The sequence below is a fragment of the Myotis davidii genome, unplaced genomic scaffold, assembly GCF_000327345.1.
Source record: "Myotis davidii unplaced genomic scaffold, ASM32734v1 scaffold217, whole genome shotgun sequence".
In the NCBI taxonomy this organism is placed as follows: domain Eukaryota; kingdom Metazoa; phylum Chordata; class Mammalia; order Chiroptera; family Vespertilionidae; genus Myotis; species Myotis davidii.
Genome location: NW_006290034.1, coordinates 4,618,397 through 4,644,772, shown reverse-complemented (window position 1 = coordinate 4,644,772; position 26,376 = coordinate 4,618,397). Strand labels below are relative to the sequence as shown.

Below are 26,376 nucleotides of genomic sequence, written 5' to 3'. Positions count from 1 at the left end.
ACGGAAGCCCCGCCCACCCCTGGACGGAGGCTGCGCAGTGCGGGTGGAAGCTCCGCGGGCAGTCGCGCGCCCCCTAGCGGGAGGCGGGGTCACGTCAATCTCGCGTGACGTCAGAAGCAAAACAAAACGTACCGACAGATTGTCTGCTCACGGCACCTAAGATATTTTCGAATCCGTGGGTGCTAGACAAGAAGAAGGGGGGATTCTTCGCTTTCCAAAAGAATTCTTCCCTTCGCGAAACGACTCACTCAGTAGCCACTTCAACAACCGAACGGAAAATGCACCCCCCTCCAAAAGTTGATTTTATGTCATTTTCAAGGACAGAATAATGGTGTAGAACTATGAGGTGTACCTCCAGTGTGCCCGGAACTAAACCCACTCCTGAAGAACTTACAGTCAAATCACAGAGCTCAATTCCTGGAATGCTGAAAGTAGTCAAAAGTTGGTTTCAAAAGCAAATGCTTTAATGATGATGCTATACATAAATGAACCAATAAAACAATGATTACTTGCTAAACATAAATTCATGTGCCAAATTGTATGGGAGAGGCTATCAATGCTTTAGGATCCCAAAGAAGGGAATTACTGTTGAAAGCTGATTCCCGGAGGAGATCATCTGAGCTCAGACTTAGAAAGTTTAGGGCCTAGGTCTGTTTAGGCAGAGGTCTGTTTCCTGAAATTGTTCTTTTGAGACTTGAAATTCAAAGCAATCCATCATGAATTAGATCAGTTTGCTTGCTGAGTGACCCAACTCACCATCGCACCCACTGGCAGAAAGTAGGCTTCCCTACAGAGATTTGCAAAGAACCAATTGCCTTAATTCAGGTTGGTCACATAGGGAAGTGGAAATTGTTACTACTGCTAATAATGATAGTTAATGTTTACTGAGGGCCTACTATATGCCAGGCACCCGTGGTAAGTAGATTAGCTCAATGACCTTCAAAGCATCCCTTACCAAGGAAACTGAGGCTTACTGAAGTTAAGTCACTTAGTGGGGATGCACAGCCAGTGCTGGAGTGGGAAAAAGACCAGGCTCGAGTTAAACAGAAAGTTACAAATAGAGCAGTCTTTAAGATAACCTGCAGTTTTTGCTCTTTAGGAGAGAAAAGGGAAATGAAATATAGAATCAGCCATAATATGGGTTCAAGCCCACCATATGGCATTGTTAAAAACAACACAAACCGCCCAAAATGGAGTCACTTTATGCTAAGCCTCAGTTATTTTTGAACACTTCTCAGTCTCCCACCACTGAAATTTGCTTCAAGGAAGAGCTGGCGAAGGCAAGCCTTTTAAGATTAGGAGAGAAAAGGGAAATGAAATATAGAATCAGCCATAATATGGGTTCAAGCCCACCATATGGCATTGTTAAAAACAACACAAACCGCCCAAAATGGAGTCACTTTATGCTAAGCCTCAGTTATTTTTGAACACTTCTCAGTCTCCCACCACTGAAATTTGCTTCAAGGAAGAGCTGGAAAAGGCAAGCCTTTTAAGATCCCCAAACCTGGCCGCATGTCAGAATCACTTGGTGAGTTTGTCACGAATACAGATTCTCAGGCCTAGTCCCAGATCTATTGAGTCAGAGTCACCAGGGGTGGTACCCGGGAATGTGTGTTAACTAATGAGTTCCCCAAGTGATGTGGACACACCTGTCCCAGTCCCATTCATTCACTGGAACAAACGTGAACTAAACCCAGCCCTCTCCTCTGTGTGGCCACTTTAGTTGTGTGTGTGTTACTATAGTACTATTTTATATGACAGCTACTAGCATTCAAAGAACACACATTTTTCCAGGTACAACAGCTTTATATTACATATAATCATTGCCTTTCCTCTCCAGAGATGAAAAAAACGGTTACAGTGTGAGAGGGGGATACAGCCAACAAGATTGATGGTCCTTCCCCGAAAAGGTACACGTATGTCAGCCTGCCACAGTTTGAGGCCCTGCCCCAGCTGTCTCTCCATCCCAAGTGTTTGCACACTCACAAGCATGGCTGCGATCCTTCCAGCAACTGGCCAACAACTCCGCTCTCCCAGGGGCTCCAGCAGAGGTCCCACAACCCAACGCTGTGGCTTGGCCCGCCCTGCAAGCCGCTCGCAGGACCGAAGTCCCAAAGTCCGGGTGGTTTGCTTAGGGATGAGCGGAGTCTCTGTATGTGGCCTGATGTCGCCTTCTCTGGGAGTGAACCTTTCCAGCCCTTGAATGGTTAAAGGGCTACATGGCCAGGGCTGGTGTCGATGGAACAGATGGGTTGCGGCCGTGGCGTGTCTGGATGTGAAATCTCAGAAAGAATCTCCTAAGCGGACCTTTCATGTGTACAGGGCTTGCCCAGGGCACGGCTCACGCTGGCAGCCTTCTGGAGGACTTGCTGGGTCTGTATCTCTCCCTGGTCCTCTCCGCAGCACATCTTTTCTTTTCTTTTTTAATATATTGATTTCAAAGAGGAAGGGAGAGAGAGAAACATCAATGATGAGAGAGAATCATTGATCAGCCGCCTCTGCACATACCCCACTGGGGATCGAGCCTACAGCCCGGGCATGTGCCCTGACAGGGAATGGAACCGTGCCCTCCTGGTTCGTAGGTTGACGCTCAACCACTGAGCCACACCGGCCGGGATCCTGACCTCGCCTTCCGGAGTCAGAGTTGTTCTTCTAAAGAGCTAGTCCTGTGCTAGATGCATTGTGTAGGCTAATGGAGCTTGTCCATCTCTAGTCACACTAACGTTTGAGACAACCCTGCAAAACATAAGAGGCGAGAACTTTGAAAGACAAAGACAAAACACTTTGCCTTGGAATCACACCGTGCCGACTCCAATTACTCACTAGGCCAAGCCTCCGTTGTCACGGCGCCTCGCTCGCTCGGTCACTCTGCATGTCTCTTCCCTCTGTAAATCACTGAGAGCGACAAGGGAGGGGAGAAGCCACACGGTGCATGACATAGGCAGACATTTGCTTACATTAAAAAGCCCTCAGACGTCTCTGAGCGTTAGATTAGTGTTTTGATCTGAAATGCTATTTCACAGGGAGGAGGAACCGGCAATTAAGAGTCTGAACTGTTCAAAGGGAAAAGAAGAAACCGACCAGCGGAGTGTGACTAACCAGGGGGTCTGGGTCCTGCTTCTTAAAATGCACGCTCCCAGGAAGAGCTTCTCTGAGCTCAGACTGCAAACCCAGAGGGAAGGACCTTCTCTCCTCTCCAGGCCACCTGTTCTGTGCTCAGGGAGCTCCAGAATTTCAATGGTTCAGGAAGAACATTGTGTAGAGAACACATAAACCAATTGGCCAGGGAATTGTGAAGAGGAAACACCCCCCCCACACCCCACCCCCCCAAGGTTCCCTGGAACGTGTAGGACACACTGAAACAGCGGGGCGCTGAAGACGACAAAGGCACAAAGTGATGGCAGGCACGGCGCTGCAGTGTACCTCGGGTTAAAGCCTGTCTCCTCGAATGGATGGTCTGCCTCTCCCTCCCGCCCGCATCACCTTTCCAGCATCGGAGCAGCCTCCTTGAATTAGACCTCGGTTCTCAAACCTGAGCGCGCCTTAGAGTCACTGCAGGCTCCTCAACACAGAGCTTGCTGGGCCCCACTCTCAGAAATTCCGGTTCAGTAGGTCTTTGGTGGAACCTGGAAACTGCACCTTTAAGAAGGTCCCAGATGCTGCTCATGCTGTTGGCCCTGGGACCACAGTTGGAGAACCGACAAAAGCAGCATGAGGACCACAGTTAAAATGCAAATACCTTAGAAGTCGCATGTTAAATGACACATAACGGAGTGTGATAGGAGCTTAAGCTGACCCTGAGTTCATCGTAACTACCATTTATTCAATACTTGCTATGGGTCTTAGGTCCAACTATTTACATCTCATTTCATCCTCACAACATCTTATAAGCTGATGATTTATTCCAGTTTTCAGATGAGGAAACCTAGGCTGAGAGAGCACTGAAGCAACTTGCCTAAGGGCAAGTGATAGAGGCAGGATTTGAACCCAGCTCTGTCTTTTTTAAAAAATGCAAGTATGCTGTTGAGCCCTGACCTGGTGGCTCAGTTGGTTGGAGCATCATCCCATACACCAAAAGGCTGCAGTTTCAATTCCAGGTCAGGGCACAGACCTAGTTTGCGAGTTCCGTTACCGGTCAGGGGCATGTATGGGAGGCAACTGATCGATGTTTCTCTCTCATATTGATGTGTGCGTGTGTATGGCTGTCTCTCGCTTTCTCTCTGTCTCTCTCTCTCCCCTCTTCCCTCCCTTCCACTTTCTTTAAAAAAACAATGGAAAAATCCTCAAGTGAGAATTAACAACAAAACAAAGTGTAATAATGGAAATAGTTTCCAAGAATGCAGACCTAGGCCCCTATACATTTCCCTGAAGACTAGGTCATTCGTACCTTGGGAGTTCTTTAAAAGTCGTTTTTTAATAATTTAGAAGTTTTTCACCGTTGGTTTTTAATAAGTTAGGCCTGTTTCCTTGCAGCCACTGGAAGCAGAAGCCCTTTAAACATTCATAGGGATTGGGCTGGTTTCAGACCCACGGGTGTCCTGCTGAGCTCAGAGGAGCACTGGGCTGGGAGCGGAAGCAGAGAACAGGTGATGGGGCGAGACTCAGCCCGGATCCCTGCCCGTGGACGGGTGTCGGATGAGAAGCTGGCACAGACTGGGGGCAGGCAGGTGGGCTTGCTGGTGGGAAGGCCTCATTTCCACTCACATGCTCCAAAGTCAGCCATGTCTGACTAGGCATGTGTGTACGTGCACGCAAGTCCTGTCTGCGGTCTGGGTTTATATTACTCCTTGGGGACAGGGGTCCCAAGGCCCCAAACCAAGCCTCCCCTAAAAGAGCATGGCAAGCATTTCTGCTGAAGCAGCACATGCCACTGACTGGGTTGGCACACACGGCTCGGTGTGGTCATCTCCGCGGCCTGGCCCAACGGTGGCCTCCGAGGGGTGCCCAGAATAGCCTCGACGGGGTCAGCCCAGAGCACATCCAAGGAGGCAGTGAGCGCTATCTTCACCCCAGTCTCCCTCTCAGCACCCCTTTCCCTCCCCGGGCATATCCACCCATGCAAACCGGAAGCAGACACCCTAGCCTTTGTCTCCCTGATTAATTGAAGAGTCAGCTTTGATCCTGACTTCATTGTTGCCCTAAAATGCAACAAGAAAGTCCCCTTCCATTTCATCCACGAGAAAAATGACTTACCCATTCCCAGTGTACTTCCAGAGCAGGTGACTGCAATAAATAAAAACACGGCATTTCAAATACACTTATTGATATGTTTAAGGTAATACAACTTAAGAAAGAATAAAGGGAAAGTAAACCAAAGAATGAATGAGAGCCCAGTGGGCGTGGCTCAGTGGCTGAGCATCAACCTGTGAACCAGGAGGTCACGGTTCAATTCCCAGTCTAGGCACATGCCTGGGTTGTGGGCTAGATCCCCAGTGGGGCAGGGGAGGGAGGCGTGTAGGAGGCAGCTGATCAATGATTCCTATCATTGATGTTTCTATCTCTCTCTCCCTCTCCCTTCCTCTCTGAAATCAATAAAAATACATATTTTTTAAAAATATATTTTATTGATTTCTTACAGAGAGGAAGGGAGAGGGACAGAGAGCCAGAAACATCCATGAGAGAGAAACATGGATCAGCTGCCTCCTGCACGTCCCCCACTGGGGATGTGCCCGCAACCAAGGTACATGCCCTTGACTGGAATCGAACCCGGGACCCTTGAGTCCGCAGGCCGAAGTTTTATCCACTGAGCCAAACCGGTTCTGGCAAAATACATATTTTTTAAAAAGAACAAATGAGAACCAATTTGGGTGACAGGAGAAGGAGATAACTACTAGCAATCTGACCTCGGGCAAGTCACTTCACTACTCTGTGCCTCAGTTTACCTATAAGGGGTAAGAAGAATGCCAACTTCATAGGGTTATTATAAAAATCAATTGATACATCTAAACCCTTATAGTAGTTGCAACACATAGTCAATAACTATTAGTCATTATTATCATTTACAATATTGTCCTAATTATCAGAGTAACACATCATCATCACTGAAGAAGGAAAAAAAAAACACAAAAAAAACCAAAAAAAGATGTTCATTATTAGCCATAAGGAATAGAAAATTAATTGAGATGTCACATGACATACCTATTAGGGCAGCTAAAATAAAATTCAAAAGTGACACACCCCCCTCCTTACATTTTAAAACACTTGGTAGAGCCCCAGCTAGTTTGGCTCAGTGGAGAGAGCGTCAGCCAGAGGACTGAAGGTCCCGGTTTCAGTTCTGATCAAGGGCACGTACCTCAGTTGCAGGCTCGGTCCCAGCCCCGGCCGGGGCATGTCTAGGAGGCAGCCATCGATGTGTCTTCTCACCTCCCTGGTTCTCTCTGTCTGTCTCTCCTTTACCCTTCCACTCTCTCAAAAATTAATGGAAAAATATCCTCCAGTGAGGATTAACAAAAAAATAAAACGCTTGGCCGACTGTAAAACACTACGCAGAGATCATGAAATCCTGTTATGAGCTGGAAGCTCTATTTCCTCAGAGTGCATCCCCACCCCAGCAACCTAATCCTATCACTTCCCGGAGGGACGTGCTTTGGGCCAGCACGTCCTGTGGACAAGATAATGAAAAAATAGGGAATCAGAGCATGACAGCCAAGGACAGGGGTCACCCCTGCAGAGGGACTGGCCGGGCTCCATCCCCGGAGCCTTCCGAACCTTCTTGTCCCCTCCACGGAATTGGACCTTACAGATTCCGCTTCTCAGCGAAGATCTCTGAGCCAATATTGACTCCTCTTCCTGTGTCCGAAGGCTGCCTCATCTCTTTTCTTTTATTTAGAAGTTTATGAACGATATCTGAGTACGCCTGGGCACGGTAGCGGGAGGGAGGGGCTGGAACACAGGGCAGGGAACTGTGAGATGGCACTTGCTGACTGTTCTGATTGTGATCACATCCTGCCAATCCCAGCTTAGGATTTATGAATTCGTGTGTTTTTTTCTGATCCCCCAACTCTTCCCCAGTCACCAGACTGAATCCGTACAAGTAACAGTTAAAGTGTCTTCATGTCAACGTTCCAGGGCGTCTATTGTTCTCTCTTAAGACTGTGTTAACAATCTGAAAGCAGAAACTCATTTAAAAATCGCCTCTACTATTTAAGCAGCGAACATCTGGTCCTTTTCCTGAAGGAGAGAGGAGGAGGGGAGATGGAGCGTCTCCAGATCAACTAATAATGAGACATCACAATTCCCAAGAAGCCGGGCGTCCCCAGGTGCCAGAATCTGCCTGCAGGATGTGGAAATGTCACACCCTCTTTTTAATTTTGTTTTTAAATGTATTTTACAGAGAGAGGAAGGAAGAGAGAGAGAGAAAGAGAGAAATATTAATCAGCTGCCTCCTGCACGCCCCACACTGGGGATCGAGCCCAAAACCCGGGTACGTGCCCTGACTGGGGAATCGAACCGTGACCTCCTGGTTCAGGGGTCGATGCCCAACCAACTGAGCCACACCGGCCAGGGCATCGTCCCCTCTTTGACCTTCTTTCCCACAGGTAAGTATGAGTGGCCCTGAGTCTCCATTCACAGATTGTGTGGCGGGTTCGTTTTGAGTAGACTCATCACTTGCTCTACCTGAGTATATTTTTTTGGGACAGAAGGTGAGCTTCAGTCCCGTCTCAGCCACCGGTGAGACCATCACGGTATACACGTCCCCGCAGGGTATCTCCGTGACGTCACAGAAACTGAGGCCGGCGCTTGGGGAGCAGGTGAAAATGCCTTTGGAGCCGTAGAGGTCGGTGCTGTAGTTGGCGGAGCCCCTGGCGGCTCGCCAGTCCACCCGGATGCCGTGAGGGCCCAGCCTGTACAGCTTCACGCCCAGCGGGCAGCAGGCACCTGAAGGACAACAAAGAAACACACACAAATCGCTTATTCCCCCATCGCACAAACATGGCCTTTACTGCTATGGGGAAACAATACCAGTAACTTATGCTAAGGGGTACGTGCTGAGAGCAAGGTTTGAAGAGGTACTCAGTTCTTCCCACAGTGGGCCACGTGGTTAGAAATCTATGTGTAAAAACAAGTTAAGTAAATGCACTAAGCTGTAAAAAAGAAAAGGGGAGAAATCCATGTGTGTGTATTTTTCTTTTCTTTTCTTTTTTCCATCACCAGGGGCGTGGATTTTTAAGAGGGAGCGATGGTGAGTCCAAAAGTCACCTCTGGCCAATACGTGGTGTAGATGAGTCAAAAGTTCTGAGGCAAAGGCACAGACTCCTTGTCAAGAGCCTTCCTACTGCCCCAGTTTCAGATGCTTTTCGTGGGGTTGGATTTAAATATCATTGGCTGCCATCAGCTCTAACTGAAAAGACCTATTGTGCTGAACGCAACGATGCCAGGGGAGCAGTTGCTCACACCACAGGCCGGTGACCAGCTCTGTGACCAGCTCTGCGGGTCACACTTCACCCGGGCTAGCCAACGAGGCACTTTTTTTCTCTTTTCCAAATGCCTTGAGCGGATCACACATCGGGTGTCAAGCAGGGCGCCAAAGGGTGGATTCCTCGGTAACTGAAATAAGGATGTTGTTGTATAATAATAGGAAAAATTCAGTTATAATCAGGCTCATTGGATTGTTGTTGTATAATAATAGGAAAAATTCAGTTATAGATAATCAGGCTCATTGGATTTCTTCTTTAAAAAAAATATTTTGATTGATTTCAGAGGATGGGAGAGGGAGAGAGAGATAGAAACATCAATGATGTGAGAGAATCATTGATCAGCTGCCTCCTGCACGCCCCCCACTGGGGATCGAGTCCGCAACCCAGGCATATGCCCTGACGGGGAATCAAACGGTGACTTCTTGGTTCATAGGCTGATGCTCAACCACTGAGCCACACTGGCTGGGCTGGATTTATTCTTTAAAACATATTTTTTGGGGGAGGAATGTGAAGCTAAGCAAAGGGCCATATCCCAGAAGTAGATATCAGGGTGAGAACTTAGGCAGCAAATCTAAGGAAAAGTAACGGGCCAGAAGATGGTATAAACCACCTTACGGATTTGTAGCCCGTTACATATGCTTTCCTGTTCTGATTATTCCCATTCCTCTTCCCAGTGCGGAAACAGAACCAGGGAAGATAAGGCAGCACAGCTTATACGAAGCCATGTCATTGGATTCCTAGCTGCAGACTTGTTCTCCAACCCCTGGGCTGGCAAAATTATATTTCAACTCTCCTGTCCCAGGCCCTGCAGCAGATACCACCAGCTGGTCATGGGGCTCTTTCCCAGGAGAAACAGCATCTTTCTATGTGAGAAGGAAGGCCTTACGCCTGGCCTTAAGATGGATAGCCAAGGCTCTTATGGGTGCTGTAGAGCTGGGTTGAGGATCCACTCACTGGAGGCGTAGCGTTGGTAGGCGCATTCTGCAGTCAGCCCGGTGGCGCTGATGGCTTTTAAGGCCACCGTGTAGTTGACGCCACATGTGATGCATCCCAGGAGGCAGTGGTTTTGATGGGTGCGACACTGAGACTGTCCAGTGTGGGACGCCAGGACGGTCACGTAGGTGAGGGCCCCGGTCCCAACAGTCCAGCTCACGTTGACCACTGATTGGGTGACCTGAGTCACCGTCAGGCCGGCTGGACAGCAGGGCACTTACATGAGGAAAAAGAGAATAGAACGGTCATTATTTGTGAAAAATGACCAAGAAGGGTGTTCGGCCCGTGTTTTGTTCAATAGCCTACATTCCTCAAACCATCAATGTCATGAAAATTTCCTTTTGTGAAGCAAAATCTCATGTCCTCTGACGCATCATCTAACATCAACTGAATATATACAGTGGGTGCTTTCCCCAAGAACACGATGCATTAACTAGCTGTGGGTAAGACGAGGTGCCCCCCATTTATTTTTCAGAATAAGAAAACGCTTCGTTGTCCCCCAGCTTTAACAATTCCAGTTGCAAATTTCACAGCAGCAGCTGCCTACACCCCTCCTCCCAATATAACATTTCAGAGCATTTATAATTAAATGTATTTTCCATTTATCATGCATTTCATAGGCTATAACGGATTTAAAAGCTTGAAATATTCCTAACAACCTAAGAATACCACAGCCAAGTCTCAATTTTTTAGGGACCCATTATATAGAATATAGAAATGTCTGGAAACGTCCCTGTGTACTTGGCATTGTCGCTACTCCACAGCTTTTTACGTTTCAACTTTTTATAATCCAAAGTGCCATCGGTCGTTGTGTATAAGAGAAAATAATGTCTAAGGCTTAAAGTAACTTGCTAAATTTTGCTCACACACAACACTAACAAGCAATAACAGCTTCCTCTCATCCAGCTCTTACTAGTACTGTGCAGCAGGTACCATGTGGAGAGCTTTGCAGAATTAATTAATATTCACAACCACTCAAGGAAGCCATTCCCCACTTTTACCATGTTAGGAAACGCAATCTCGGAAAGCATTCTTTAGACAAAGACTCAAAAGGGCTGAGCCAAAGAGGTAAATAACCCAGCTCATTTGGTCACGTGTTGGTTGTTTTGGTAGACTGTGTCACGGGGGAATGGGACTTCAAATAAATGTTCTTGTAGTCAACGTATCCCCCTTTGATGTCAATGCATGAGTGTATTAGAGTCTCTGATGCTTTTACAGAGCCTGTGTTCAAATGGTGAAAGCTTCATAAGACTGGGGCTTTTTTAATTAATTAGAGAGAGAGAGAAAGGAAGAAAGAGAGAGAGAGAGAGAGAGAGAGAGAGAGAGATGAGCTTGTTAACCCACTTATCTATGCATTCACTGATTGATTCCTGTCTGGGTCCTGATGGGGGATTGAACCCACAACCTTGGCATATTGGGACGGCGCTCCAACCCACTGAGCTACCCAGCCAGGGCAAGACTGGGGCTCTTGGAAAGGCCTCTGAGTTTCATGTGTCTCTATCCCACGTCGGGTAGATCAAGTGAAATAGTTCCTGTCTTCAAACAGTTCCTCAGGGCCCCACCGGATGCCGGGTGCAGGCTGGTGGTGGCCACGTACCTGTCTCCAGGGGGACACTGTAGCTGGGCAGGCTCCGTCCCGCCTGCGTCTCGGCCACCGCGGTGACGGAGAACAGGGAGCCGCAGGGCAGGCCGCCCAGGGCACAGGCCTGGCCCGAGCTGCTGCACCGATACAGCCCCTCCTCTCCCTGCGCCGTCACGGTGTAGGTGGCGCCCTGGTTCCGGGATCTCCAGTGCACGTGGATCGCGGAGAAGGCGTCCTTCGAAATGCTTTGTATTTCGGGACTGCAAGGAGCTGAGAGAGTTCAGGTTATTCGCTGAAACAGTGAGAGTCAAAAACATCCCCTCCCCTGTGCCATCTGCTCTAAAACTGACTTTCTCCCCCCACTGAGATCAGTGTCCCTTCCAGCCACCCCCCGAGTGCAGGCCACATTCATAGTCTTTGTGTGGAAACCCTGGCGCCAGGGACAGATGGTTTGGGGTTCCTAGAGCATCTGACTAACTGGGAAATGCTACATTTTGAACTCCAAAAGCAAAAGTAATTGAGTTTGGCTGGTGTGGCTCAGTGGTTGAGCATTGACCCATGAGCCAGGAGGTCAGGGTTCGATTCCCTGTCATGCCCAGGTTGTGGGCTTGATCCCCAGCAGAGGGCGTGCAGGAGGCAGCTGATCGATGATGTTTCTATCTCTCTCTCCCTCTCACTTCCTCTCTGTAATCGATAAAAGCCTAGTTTTAAAAAAAGTAATTGAGACAAAAATGTGTGGTCTGAACCTTCATGGTGGGAATACAGGCAGGACCCCCAAAGGTAGGGGAAGTGAATGGCTGACAGGCAAAACCTTCCACCATCCCCGGGGTCTCCTCTTTTGTTTTCTTTTCCCCCAATTCCCCTCTTCCACCCTCTCTCAGCCTCCCCTTAGTAAGACGAGCCCCAATGGTCCCACAGGAGCGGGGGGCGGGAGTGGGAGTTTGCCTGCCCGTGGTTCTTGCTGCAGGCCCACCCTGGGGCACACAGCTGGGGCGGGTGGGGTTACCGGTGGTGATGAGTCGGGAAGCACAGGAGGTATTGCTGCCCCGGGCTTCGCTGAAGGAATACACTGTGATGTTGTACTTGGTGTCGCACTCCAGGGCAGAGAGGGTACACGCGGGGGCCGTGTCGTTGCATTCCACCACATTGAACCCGTCGGCAGCCCTGGTTTCATAAAGTTCGGCACCCCGGACGGGAGACCAGACCATCTCCACTCGGTCGCTGGACACCAGCACGGGGTTAATGTCGCTAGGACAACAGGGAGCTGGGAGCAGACACGGAGGGGGGTGGAGGTCAGCACAGGAGCAGACCCTGACCTCCTCGTGCAGGACTCTGTCTCTGCCCTCAATTACTGCAAGACCCTCCTAGACCTTCCAGCTCCGAACGGGGCCTAAGACCTGCTACATGGAGGATGAACTCTCTAAGTGTGACATTCAAGTTCTTTAGGAGCTGTACCCAGTCTGCTGTTCAGCTGCACCTCCCTGGGCCCCCTGCCTCCCAGGCTCCTGGACGCCCCACCACACACGGGCTCTCAATTCCCTGTGCCTCCAAGAACGCCGAGCCCTCTGCTGGAATGCCATTCCCCGCTTCTGTCCGACAAACCAGCCTCTGTCCAGCTGCTCCATCCTATCGGCCTCTCCAGGCTCTGAAATAGATAAAGCTGGGGGCGGAGGAGGGCAGGCGGCAGCACCCGATGAGCAGGTTTTAGAAGAGACCCTACACTAACTCACGGACAAATTCTGACCCGTGTCTAACTCAGCTTGGAGTGTCTCTGGAATGCTCTTGCCCCTCTCGCCTGCCACCTGTCCTTAAAGATCCAGTTCAAGGTCACTCCTTCTGGAAGACGCTCCCGCACTTTGGAGGCCTCTTTCTCCAAATTCCAAGGCAGCGATGACTTGATCCCCTCACCCTGGTAACATGTACCACAATCCAGCTAGCATTGCTTTCTACATAATGATATTGTAGTATTCTTATCTGCAAATAGAGTTGACTGGTTTTAAGTCACTCACTCCATTCATCCTTCAAAAATTGAGCATCTCCCATATCAAGCCAACCACACTATGACAAGCATTGAGGATGAAGAGACAAATAGAACATCATCCCTGTTCCATAGGAGATCCAAGCCTAGCGGAGGAGGTTAATTAGTGACAGTTATAACGATGCTAATAAAAATGCTTGCATTGTGCCTTGTCACATGCAAAAACCTTTTCATATTCATCTTCCCGTTATTTGTCCCATTTGGCAGTGGGGGATACAGAGGAACCAGCAAGTTGGACTTCATTGTCCCCAGTTTACAAATAAGTTGGTGCTCAACTTAGGGCCTGAACCCAGGCGTCCCTCTGCAAAGCCCTCCACGCCAGGTACCGTCTTTGCATCTGTTTCCTGGTTTGGGGGGAAGGGATGAATTCCTGAGGCATTAGGGTTGCATCCCCTTGGACACCTAGCACCAGAGCTGAACACCTGGGCGCAGGGGTCCATTTTTCAGAGCGGGGTTGGACAACTACAGTCTTTCCCCTCTTTTCACTCCAAACCCTTGCATTCTGGTTAAGCTTTGGTCCAGGGAGCCAAAACTTCCTAGCCGGGAAAGAATGTGAAAGGAGAGATCCCCTTTGCCTTCTTGGCCCTAGAGTCGCCCCCAGGGGGACTATGTAACCGGTGATCCATTTTACTGCCCCGTGTAGTGGACTCGGATCCCCCTTTACCAGCCTCGGGTGCGACTCACCTGTGGTGTAATTGAACACATCTCCCAAAGGGCTCTGCCCCGCCTTGTTATAGGCAAAGACGCTGATGAAGTAAGTGAAGCCGCATTCAGAGGGGAAGTCGCACCGGGGGAGGGAGGTGTTGCAGTGAACTTCCAAGCCGTCATCACTCTTCACAAAGGCCACGTAGTAATCACCCAGGTCCACGTTGGACCAAGACACAGACAGGTGGCCAGGGGGGTCTTCTTGGATCATCACTCTTCCAGGTGCACAAGCAACTAGGAAATGATGAACGATAAACTGTTGTCAGAGGTTTACTTTGTGTCTTTGCAATTGTCCCAGATACCGGATGCTGTGAACAAGGAATACATCAAACAGCATGTGCAAGCCAACCAGACGTTCTCAGATGCCCTGAAATTTACCTCGCCCCGTACATGCTAGACTGTGTTGGAAACAGTCACGGATTGTTCAATGTTGTTTCTGCGTTAAGGCAATGCCAGGATCTGCACAGAATGAAGTCCTCTGAAGGAATGAATTCAACTGAAGTTCATTCTTTCAAGCTCTAAGCTTTCAAAATGTTGTTTTTTAAAAAATACTTTTAATTGATTTCAGAGAGAGGATGGGAGAGGGAGAGAGAGAGAGAGAAACATCAATGATGAGAGAGAATCATTGATCAGCTGCCTCCTGCATGCCCTCTACTGGGGATTGAGCCCGAAACTCCAACCATGTGCCCTGACCAGGAATCAAACTGTGACTTCTTGGTTCATGGGTCGATGCCCAACCACTGAGCGACATTGGCTGACTGGGTTAAGCTTTTAAACCTTTAGTCATCTCTAATAGAAATCCTCCCAAAATATACTATACAGTTCTCAGCCTCAGGAAACACGTAGGACTTTCTAAATATAGTTCTCTTATTGGTAAGTCAAGGCCGTTCCATGATCTCGTAGTGTTGCATACAAACGACAGTGGTGCCTCCTGGACTGATGACTGTGGGGGGCTGTGTCAATGGCACTTACCCTGGAGCATGTTAGAACCGACTGGGGAGCTTTTACAAACTACTCAGATCCAGGCTCCATTCCCAGCAACTCGACTTCACTGGTCTTCAGCGGGGCCTGGGTTCTGGACTTTATAAAAGCCGTCCGGATGCTGTTACCGTGCAGCCAGGATGGAAAACTCCGGCTGGTTCTCACGGGCATTAGATGACACTCAGAACTGCAGGGCTTTGCAAAGTGTATTTCTTTTTTTTCTTTCTTTTTTAGGACACAAAATTTTATTTAAATATTTTTTGGGGGGAGGGGACACCACACTTGTACTTAATTAAGAGAAACATTTTTATCAGGACAGAGGTCTCTTATGATGATTATTATTTCCACTCATCATGCCGTGAATGCACAGGGCGGGGTTCCAGCAGCTCAGGCCCCTTTCCATTGGTTCCCACAGAGTTTCTCTGGCAGGAGGAGCCTTTCCCTTTGGCTTCCTTCTTTTTCTGATCATTTTCCTGTACACCTTTCAGGAAGCTCTCTCGGCTCTTCGCGTGTTTAATGTGCTCAATACGTACCTTTATTCTCTTGGTGAGAACCTTGCCCTTAACTTGTTTGTTTACAACAATGCCCCCTGCGTGCCGGCTGATACTGTAGACTCTGTCAGTGGTTCCTGGTGGCATTTGTGGGCGTTCCTTTCTGAACAGCGCCCGTCCCCTTGGTACGTCTGCCAATCACCTTTCCTGTAGGTCCTCATGTATGTGGCCAAGGGAGCAACTCTGTGTTTTCTCCAAGGCCTAGAGGACATACAGCGGGGGCCTCTCCCTTTCCCTTGGCCTTAGTCATTTTGGGCAAAAGAAAGTGAAAGTGTATTTCCGGTCTCTCCCTCTCCCAGCTTCTGCTAATCATTTCCAATGTGCCATCCACATTGAATTGGAGTTGTTCAAAGAGAAGCCAAGTCACCAGCTTATTGTCAGCGACTTTAACATAGTTATGATTTTATTTAACATAATTTCATTATTTATTTTATTTATTTATGATCTGAAGGGTGTGCTGGCTTGGTGGCAGCTCTCTTCCTCCCTGCTCAAAAACCTGTGTTTTTTTAAAAATTATTTATTGTTTAAAGTATTACATATAGTAGTACATATGTCTCCTTTTTCCCCTATTGACCTCTCCCTGGCCACTTCCACCCCCCAGCACATGCCCATACCCCGCCCCCCAATGTCTTGTGTCCATTGGTTATGCTTATATGCATGCATACAAGTCCTTTGGTTGATCTCTTTCCCCCTGCCCCCCTCAACAATCTTTTACATTTAGAATGACATAATTCTGAATTTGGGGTAAAGTGGACATTCTTGCAGTTAGCTACAGTTTCTTTGCTTAGAGAAGTCAATCAGGCAAACTGATGTTCCATCACTGAGCCTTTGGAAAAATTATTTAACGTCTCTGAGCTTCCATTTTCTTATCTAAAAAGGAGATAACAGAAGCTGCCTTGTTGAGAATTAAATAAAACGATGCACTTAGAATGCCTGGGACATCGTAGGTCTTCACCAGACACGTAGGAACAGAGGAGCAACCCTCCGCATCTGCATGCCTGACGCCTTTGATAAGAATGGAAATGGGAAGATAGCTAGACACTCGTCCAGAATGACGGACAGCCCTTCTTTATCTTAAAGACGAGCACCCCCAGGCCTGGGTCTGTGAGAGGCGATGCCAGGAAGAGGCCACCGTCTGTGCTGCACGGTCCGAACTGAGCACGACTCACACTGGGTCTTAAGAACCGTGCGGCCTGACAGGTGGGAGAGGAACCAAGCAAGAGAAGATCTGGGCTCGGAGCCCGGCCTCCTCTTTTCAAAGATGTGCTTCTCCTAATGCCCAGTGTCTGGAGATGTCCAACCGCATCGGCACGTCCAACTCAAGGCTTTCCTTTGGACCCGGCTCTCCTGTTCACTCACCTGTGTCGGCATGGCGGTCATGTTAGCTCGCCAGCCCCATGGTGACCTCGCTCTTGGTTACCTATCAGTTTTGGGGGTTTTTTTTTGGTTAATCCTCACCCAAGGATATTTTTCCATTGATTTTTAGAGAGAGTGGAAGACAGGGAGGAAGGAGAGAGAGAGAGAGAGAGAGAGAGAAACATTGATGTGAAAAAGACGCACTGATTGGTTGCCTCCTGCACATGCCCCAACCTGGACCGGGATGGGGCCTGCGACCCAGGTACATGCCCTTGACCGGAATCGAACCCGAGACCCTTGGTCTGTGGGCTGACACTCTAACTACTGAGCAAAACAGGCCAGGGCGGTTACGTACTGGTTTTCAGGGTCCCCGCCGAAGCCGACCTGCTGGACCCCGCATCGTTGCTGGCCGACACGGAGATCAGGTACTCGGTCCCGCAGCGGAGGGAGGAGATGGTGCAGCCGCTGGAGGCCGTGCTGCAGCTCAGCTGGGAGGAGTCGCTCCGAGCCAGCGCCGTGTAGTTAGAGGCTCCTTCCGTGGGGGCCCAGGAAACCGACGCGGCCAGAGCCCCGCTGTCAAAAGAGACTTGAATGTCGGCGGGAGCCCGGGGACCTGCATTTTGGAGAAACAGTTTAGATTTCGGCAGTAGCCGCAAGAACCCGAGTGAGATTTGGCCTAACAAGTGCTCAGATAGGAGGGCGGGGGGGCCAGAGAGTGGCAGGAGGGGCTTCTACACCAGGCTGGGGAGCAGGGAGAGCCATGTGCTGGGGGGACTGGCTTCCCAAAGCCTTTCTCTTGGTTCATGTCCCTGTGCTTTCAGTTTTAGAGACTTTGGATTTAGCCTGACTTTGCTGGGACTGCTGTAACAAAGTGGCTTGAACGCATGTACCTTGGTTGCGGGCACATCCCCAGTAGGAGATGTGCAGGAGGCAGCTGGTCTATGTTTCTCTCATCGATGTTTCTGACTATCACTCTCCCTTCCTCTATGTAAAAATCAATAAAAAAATATATATATTTTAAAAAGTGGCTTAACGCCCTATCTGGTTTGGCTCAATGGATAGAGCGTCGGCCTGCACACTGAAGGGTCCCAGGTTCGATTCCAGCCAAGGGCACATGCCTGGGTTGCAGGCTTGATCCCCAGTAGGGGGGGTGCAAGAGGCAGCCAATCAATGATTCTCTCTCATCATTGATGTTTCTATCTCTCTCTCCCTTTCTAAAAAATAAATCAATAAAATATATATATTTTAAAAAAATAAATAAAAAGTGGCTTAAACAACAGAGATGTATTGTCTCGCAGTCCTGGCCACTAGAAGTCTGAAATGAAGGTGTTGGCAGGGGCTGCGAAAAAGGCTGCCTTCCAGGCCTTTCTCCTTGGCCTGTAGACAGTGGCCCTGGGGTTCATATGGCATTCTCCCTGCATGTGTATGTCTGGGTCCAAATTTCCCTCTTTTTATAAGGACATGAGTCATCCTGGATTAGGGCCTACCCCATGACGTCATCTTAACTAGTTACATCTGCTCTGAAATGAGCATTTCTTTGTTCATGTAGTAAGCATTTAAAATGCCCAGGGGGACAGGCAGGAAACTATAAATAAACATCATACATTGGAATAGCTGCTGCCAGCTGCTCTGTGCTCATCACTCAACACAGCGCTGGATGGCTCCCAGGCACAGCCCCTCTCCTTAACCACAAAGGAGCTTGAGGCGAGCGAGCGGGGAAGTCTTACTCGTTCTCTGGTTGCAGGTGGAGTCATCCCCAGGGGTCCCATTGGCATTCCACGCATAGGCCTTGATGGTGTACAGCGTCCCGGCGTCTAAACTGGTGAATGTCAAGGTGGTGTTTGTGGTATTCTCCTTCCATATTCTACCCAAACCATTGGCTCGCATGATGGACACGGAGAACCCGGTGGCCATATATACGGCTTCCCACTGCACGAGGATGGAGTCTGAACTTGGAGAGCTCACTTCTAGAACCGGTGCGGCCAACACTACAAAGGCAAAAACGCGTGTGTTTGCATTACACAGGTTTGGTGGAGGAATAATTCTGATTTAGGAGGAAGTAGTCTGAGGTGGGTTAGCCATGTTAGGAAATAATGATTTGCTTTGCAAAAAAAGATTCAAGGCAGAGTTTCATGAAGAATTGCTATTAAAAAAAAGAATTGCCATTTAAATAAAAACACAAGAATTGCTATTTAAATGTGTGTTCATTACAAGCAGTTCATCCCAGGAATGGGGAACAGAGAAATTCTAATATTAGGCATTACTTTAAGCTGGAGGATGGTGAGAAATTGAATAACACATCGCTGTAATCATCACATAAGTCCGTGGGGTCAATAGTGGTTCATTCCGCCAAAGCCGGTTTGGCTCAGTGGATAGAGCGTCGGCCTGCGGACTGAAGGGTCCCGGGTTTGATTCCGGTCGGGGGCATGTGCCCGGGTTTCGGGCACATCCCCAGTGGTGGGTGTGCAGGAGGCAGCTGATCGATGTTTCTCTCTCATCGATGTTTCTAGCTCTCTGTCTCTCTTCCTTCCTCTCTGTAAAAAATCAATAAACTATATTTTTTAAAAAAATAGTGGTTCATTCCATTTTACTACCCCGACCACCTGTCAGAAATACGCCTGGGCACAACTTTATCAAATCTATTTAAGTTTTGCTGATGACAAACTCCACAGACGCTTTTATTCTGAGTAAGTCAAAGTGCAGCGGCCGCCCTTCAGGGCCCTTTGTTCTGCCCGGTCTTGATGGATAACGGGTTAAAAATAGAAATCCCTTTTTCAGATTTACAAGCAGGGATGCTTTTCAAGATGCCCGGGAATGCTTATTTCCCAAAGCATCTGGAGTTCAAATGCCACCTTCTCCACAGATAACCACATTTCCAAAGGATGTCATTGGTGGCTTTGACTTCTGGGCCCTGAATCATAGGCACTCACGCAACACAGAACCGCATGGCGCATTGCAGCGTCAGTGGAACTGGTCCAGGTCACGAGCGATGGCTCGGAGGAGGCGGGGCGTCCAGCTACCTGTCTTTGCCTGCGTTGGAGGTGACGCCTGGCTCCGCCCCGCGGCACTGATGGAGCTGACGGTGATTTGGTACAAGGTGGCAGCCTTCAGGCCCGTCACAGTGCCCGGGGAATTGGCCACCGTGGTTTCAATGACGGTGTCCCCATCTTTGGCCGTGAGGAGGTAACTGGTGGCGCCTGGCACGGTAGCCCATTCCACGGTGATACTGTTGCTGATTTTTGAGTATGCCTGGTCAATAGTGGGTATTTCAGGAGCTGAAAGAGATTTTGAAGTTGACCATTAGCTAGGACACCTAGAAGAACGACTTCCTTCATCATTTTACTTGGCAAACTACACCATTTCTGCGTCATCCTTCAGACACAGACTCTGCCCTGACTTTCCAGATTAAAAAGAAGAAGAAGAAACAGCCCGGCCCGCGTGGCTCAGTGGTTGAGCATCAACCTATGAACCAGGAGGTCACAGTTCAATTCCTGGTCAAGGGCACATGTCCAGGTTGCGGGCTCGATCCTCAGTGTGAGGCATGCCAGAGGCCACGGATCAATGATTATCTCTCATCATTAATGTTTCTCTCTCTCTCTCTTCCTCTCCCTGCCTCTCTGAAAGCAATAAAAATATTTTTTTTAAAAAAAGAAGAAACAGAGAAAAAGAAAGGGGAATCTACTTTCCAAAAGAGAGCCAGAAAGCTCAAACCTTCCATTCAGGAATGAGATCTCAAAGAAGTTTTCCCCCACTTGCCTCTGGGATAATTTGCACCTTCTGTGTTTTTAAGTGTAAAATAAGAGTAGGGAATGATGAAAGATCTTGAGAGGAGGGAGACGGTCTTTGAGGGGCTTTATTCCAGAAGATTCTGCTCTAGTTTGGCATCCTGGTAATTTCCCAGCCTGCTTTGCCACTATCTCCACCCCCAGCCCCATGACTACTCTCCACTGAGGGCAGCGAGAGTCCACCTCCCTCCCCACCCTGCCGTGGCTGAGTCTCCATTCATGCATGTAATCTAATAGAGGAAGCAGGGAGAATTGAGTTTTGTTATATAACCACGCCATCGTATTTCTTTCATATTATTAGAATGGGACCATTTTCAGATTGTTTTATATAAAATAAAAATCAACTTTGTTCACCCTTTCTCTATCAAAATATCTGCCTCAGGCTGCTCTGGTCCCTCCTCCCCAGGCCTGGCCATGGATTGCCAGGGAGCTATGACTGTTCATGTCAGAAGCTCATACAAGGCATTCCCAGACTTTCAGCACGGGGTGGGAGGCACAGTATGGTCATCAGATTTGCTACTTTTGCAAAAATCCCACAGGCACAAAAATGCCCCGGATGTTGATCCAAGTGGAAGAAACGGTCAAATAAAAATAGCTGGTGTGAAACAGGCGCCTGGCCTTTTCCGTGTAACGTGGAGCAAATATTTGCTGGGTAAAATCACAACATGCCAAACTCCAAACGAAAAGGCAGAACGTAACTATAGGGCACAGAGGAGGAAGAGTAGACACAGACCCAATGGGTGACTTGCCAGTGCCACCCCCTCCCCCGGCAGCCCCCACCTGCCAAGCCCCCGTGTGCATGGCACTGACACCCTCTCTCTCTGCACCAACAGCCCGGAGAGCTGGCCTTGGCAGCGTCTCAGAAACAGCCATGCCGCAAGGATGAACAAAGTCCGCACTGTGCGCCGGCCAGGCATTCCTTGAACGTCACCCAGGACTGTCCCCTCTGCCATCGGTAGAAAAGGATGGTGGTTCTTTATGCCCACGGGTGGGGGGAAAGGGGAGAGGGGGAGTTGCCTGCCCATCCCAGCCATTTGCCAGCAAAAGCTGCCTCTGCAGGAAGCGCCATGTCCCTGTTCCTTCCCCCCACCCCACCCCTGCAGCATAAAAAGTCCCAGCAGGAACTTCCTCTTTCTTTCTTTCTTTATTTTTTTTTATATATTTCTTCTAGCCCGCCTCCACCCCCTGCCCCAGGCCCTCACCATCCTATAGTCTGTCTTTGCCCATGGGTTATGCATATATGCATACAAGGTCTTTGGTTGATCTCTTCCCACCCGCTCCCCCTTCCCCACCTGCGCTCTGAGATTTCGAAGAGGGTCTCACCCTTTCATCCCTCCCACACCCGCACCCCTTTCCTGCTCCCCGAGCTATTGGTCCTGTGTTATCTGCTATCTTTCCTCTGCATTTGTGGTGTCTCTCAGCTCCTTCTGTTTCCTTCGTCTCCATAGTTTATCTTCTACGTCAGCCAGTCTTGCTCATTGGGATGGAATAACTTCCTGGGAAAATGGCAACCAAGTTAGCCACTCAGACACAGGAGGCCTGAGAGTCGTGGGGAGAGGGTGGAGAGGAATATAAACAACTAGTAGGTCGCAGACGAACTCCCTGCAGGCCTGTCAAGGGGCCTGAAGCCTCCACAAATCTTGCTGGACTGAGCTGGGGGAGGCACACTGCCCAGGAGTCCTACACGAAGCGGGTTTCAGCCGCGGAGCTCAGGGCCAGGTGGTGGGAAACAGCAGAGGTTTGGATTTGGGAACTCTGGGCTTGAGCTTTTTACCTTCTTTTTCTTTAAATCCTCACATGAGGATATTTCCTCCATTGGTTTTCAGAGAGAGAGAGTGGAAGGGAGGAAGGGGGGGGGGCGGAGAGAAACGTTGATGTGAGAAAGACACAATGACTGCTTGCCTCCTGCAAGCATCCTGACCAGCAGCGGAGAGCGAACCACAACCCAGGTCCATGTCCTTGACAGGGACTCAAATTTGAGACCCTTCAGTGCTCAGGCCGACGCTCTAACCACTGGGCACACCGTCCAGGGCTGGGCCATTTACTTTTGCTTGTGAGCATGTACGAGTCATTTCACCTCTTCTAGTCTCCGTATTCTCTCTGGAGAATGTGGAATGTTAATAATACCTACGTATTTAAATACCTACATCTCATGACGCTATAAAGATGAAGGGAAAGGGTGTATGTAAGGGGACTTTGCAAGGTAGGAAGGGCTTGTGTGTGTGTGCGTGTATGTGTGTGCGTGTGTGTGTGTGTGTGTGTGTGTGTATGTAACAGGGTGAGCGTGTGTGTGTGCGTGTGTGTGTGTGTGTAACAGGGTGAGTGAGTTCTGGTTTGGAAAAGCCAGTTGGCATGGCAGTGCCGGGGAGGGATGTCAGGGAAAACGAGATTCTGGGGAGCCTGGGGCCGGCACAGGCTCTTGGAGAGACAGGTTGCCTGTTATGCCCATTTTCCACTTGGTGGTAGGGCAGGATCTGAACAGGCACAGCAATAAAAGATCAACACCTCTGCCCTGTCCCCCAAGGAGAAGAGCAGCCTGCGTGGGGGGCAGGTTCCACACATCAGCAGCCCTTTCCTCTGTCTCGGTTCTGTGTTGGGCCCACTGGCGCGTTGATGGGAGAGAAAGCGTTTGTCAGCCATTCCCATGAGTCCGAAGCGAGACCCCGGATGCACAGCATCTGCATTCTCCCAGCTCAGGGTCTAAATGAGCCCGCATGGCCCCGGCGCCCAGACACAGATCACAGACAGCTGACGCCAGAGCCCGAGGAGCATCAAAAGACACACATCCGAGTGGAAACCTCCTGCACAGTCGGGAACACACACTTATCCGTGAAACAGCCAGGGCGAGTCCATGGACGCCAGCCACCATCAGATCTCAGCCGGCCCCCCTAATAGTGAGGGACGCTAAAAAGTGCCTCCTTCCGGGGCTCCGTGAGTGTGTCCTGGGGCCTCCAAGAGATAGCAGCGCTACATTTTGTCCACTCAAAGCAATTATAACACAATCACTCTATATGTGGCTACTCAGTCCTTCTCATAACTTTCTGATCAATTCAGGTTTCTCAAGAATGAGTGAATAAGAATCAAGCATAAAATGATTTTTAAAAACCTATGGTAGATGCATGCATTTTATGGCTCAGCCATATGTCTAATATCAAATTTGAAACTGCCTTATTTATACTTCCTTTACTGGGTATAGATAAAATAATAAAATTGTTCTTGCCCGGCTGGTGTGGCTCAGTGCTTGAGTGTTGACCCATGAACCAGGGGGTCACTGGATCAATTCCTGATCATGGCATATGCCTGGGTTGTAGTCTGGTGGCTGATCGATGGTTCTCTCTCATCTATGTTTCTATCTTTCTACCTCTCTCCTTTCCTTGTTCTCTAAAAATCAATAAAAACATATTTTTTAAAATAATAAGATAAAATTATTCTTATGTTGAATTGGTGTGAGAATTTACTGGTGATATAATCGATATTATAAGATCCCTCCAGATCATCTAAATCCCCCTGAATATACATTTCCATTCTGGGGACTTAGGTTTCTAGAATGTATGAGCTAGGCAAGGCCTTTAGGGAAATTATCTGTGCCTCAGTCATTTATTTTTTTTAAAAAAGTAATAAAATAGTGGGGTTTTTAAAAAAGCCTTTTTCCAGCTCCAAGGTACCATTGTCTATATTTTAAGGATGCAATATTAGAAATGTAAAATATTTTTTATTAGAGTGGGGAAAAAAAGTGGAGAATCTTAAGATTTTAATTAAAAAACATTTCTAGCTTTCTGCTCTAATTCCTCAGAAGACAAATAAGAAGTTATAAAATCAGACTCCTCACTATTTATGACTGAAATTTTGTTTCTTGGACTGAAATGATGGTTTTGTAATATTTCACTGATGGCTACCTCTGTTTGAGAAAACCCATAACTACATGACTCTATAACAGCGGTTCTCAATCTGTGGGTCGCGATCCCTTTGGGGGTTGAACAACCCTTTCACAGCGGTCGCCTAAGACCATCGGAAAACACATATATAATTACATGCTGTTTTTGTGATTAATCACTATGCTTTAATTATGTTCAATTTGTAACTATGAAATTGGGGGTCACCACAACATGAGGAACTGTATTAAAGGGCCGCGGCATTAGGAAGGTTGAGAACCACTGCTCTATAACACTTAGTACTCAATAAGAACATCTTAAGAGGACTAATCTTTGTTCTTTTGTATTTTTTTTGAGGACTTATCTTTTTTAAAAAATATATTTTTATTGATTTCAGAGAGGAAAGGAGAGAGATAGATAGAAACGTCATTGATAAGAGATAATCATTGATCAGCTGCCTCCTGCACGCCCCCTACTGGGGATCGAGCCCACAACCTGGGCATGTGCCCTTGACAGGAATCGAACCCGGGACCCTTCAGTCTGAAGGCCAATGCTCCATCCACTGAGCCAAACTAGCTAGGGGGAGGACTTACTTTTTAAGTTTGATCCGTATATTTGTCTTACCAGCTCCGCTCACAGTGTGAATGTTCAGAAAACGTTGAATACTTTTTTCTGGGAGAGCCTTTACAGTTCAGAGTAGCCAAGAATGCACAATGAAAATTCAAATCAAACATGGGGAGGGGGAGCTTGCATTTTAGAAAACTGTACCTGTTTTTGCTGAAGCAACCTGAAAAGGAAAATTTGGAAAATTAGAACCATAAAGAAAAACACCATTAGGGGAAATGTAAAAACATCAATCAAAGGGGTTAATAAAGTCATCACTTTTTACACATGACGCGAGCAATCTTTCGCTCCAGACGGAGTGTTCATTTGCACAAGTCATTTCTGCACACTCAAACCCACCACAAAGCAATCCTAAATAGCGCTTAGAGGCTGGAGATGGGTCACATTACTATTTCATTTTTCTCCCTGAATCTGCCTATTGAACTAAGTCAGTCGCTACTGACAGATTTTTCAGAAATCTTTGTTCTTAAAATACAATGATAATTTTGTTTTCTTTGCCTAGTAAGTGGCATCACATTTCAAACACACAAACATACACAATCTTAGTATGGTTCAAGGGTATTTCGATTTCTTCCTCCTCACCCCCTGGGCCCTAAAAGAGACAGGTAATGAATGTCTTACCCCGCCTCCCCCAAAATAGTTGCAAGAAGGTCAGAATGATCAACTCACCATTTTAAAGCAGAGAAGACTGAATCCAATCAAAGCCAAACCTTTCTTGGGCCCGCCATCCATGGTGTTGGACACGGCACTCACAGGGCACACGACGGAGAGATGGGGTCCTCTTTGGTCCCCAGGAGGCACTGTAGGTCCCTGGGATGTGGGGCCCTGATGCTGGGAACAGAGCCTGGCCAGTAGCTCCTCCCCTTCGGCATGGAGCTGACCGGTAACTGGGGGCCTGGAGACCGGCAGGGACAGGTACTGCAAAGCCTGAAAAAAGAGAGAGTTGAAGAAAGCCAGGCCGAGCCAGCCGAAAGGCTGCTGTGACCTGGGTTTGAAGGTAACACGGAGAAAGCTCTCTTCTTTTTAAAAAACATTTGTTTCTACATAAAAATGTTACCAAGCTGCGCAGAAAATTGTTGAGATAGCGGGACGATCCTTTCCAATGTGGGGCTCCTGGCCGGTTTTATTTATCCCTTTTCACCTGGGTTATTGTCCTTGTCTCTGTAGGAAGTGATCAGCCTGCTGTCCAGGGCAATTTGCTGCCAAACTTCACTGTGGAAGACGACAGGGCAGGGGGCTGGGCCGGGGCACAGGGAGGTATTGCTGAGGGTAGGAACTTACAAGGGGCAGATGACTCAGTCCTGAGATCCAACGCAGTGAATTCATCCATGATTCTGCCTTACACACCTCGAAGGGAAGAGGCTAAATCTTAACCAGTCTCCACAGAGAAATGGAAATGCGGTGATGTGGAGGGGTTTAGCTAATGCTACTGGAGTCATCACACTGTAATATGTAAATGTGTCAAACCAACA

At 48.4% G+C, this 26,376-nt stretch overlaps 1 protein-coding gene across 1 annotated transcript; it reads right to left on the bottom strand.

Moving 5' to 3' along the window:
- Positions 1 to 2,548: 2,548 nt before the first annotated feature.
- Positions 2,549 to 25,702, bottom strand: FNDC7 (fibronectin type III domain containing 7). Its single transcript, XM_006762949.2, has 13 exons — positions 25,574 to 25,702; positions 25,049 to 25,067; positions 19,644 to 19,898; positions 18,351 to 18,611; positions 16,979 to 17,236; positions 13,715 to 13,969; positions 11,999 to 12,256; positions 11,008 to 11,262; positions 9,372 to 9,626; positions 7,618 to 7,878; positions 5,194 to 5,223; positions 2,824 to 2,895; positions 2,549 to 2,736 (listed from the first exon to the last, which is right to left on the bottom strand). Exons 1-12 carry the CDS (start codon positions 25,634 to 25,636, stop codon positions 2,864 to 2,866), a joined length of 2,202 nt encoding a protein of 733 aa, XP_006763012.1. The 5' UTR covers positions 25,637 to 25,702; the 3' UTR covers positions 2,549 to 2,736; positions 2,824 to 2,863.
- Between the last annotated feature and the right edge of the window lie 674 nt (positions 25,703 to 26,376).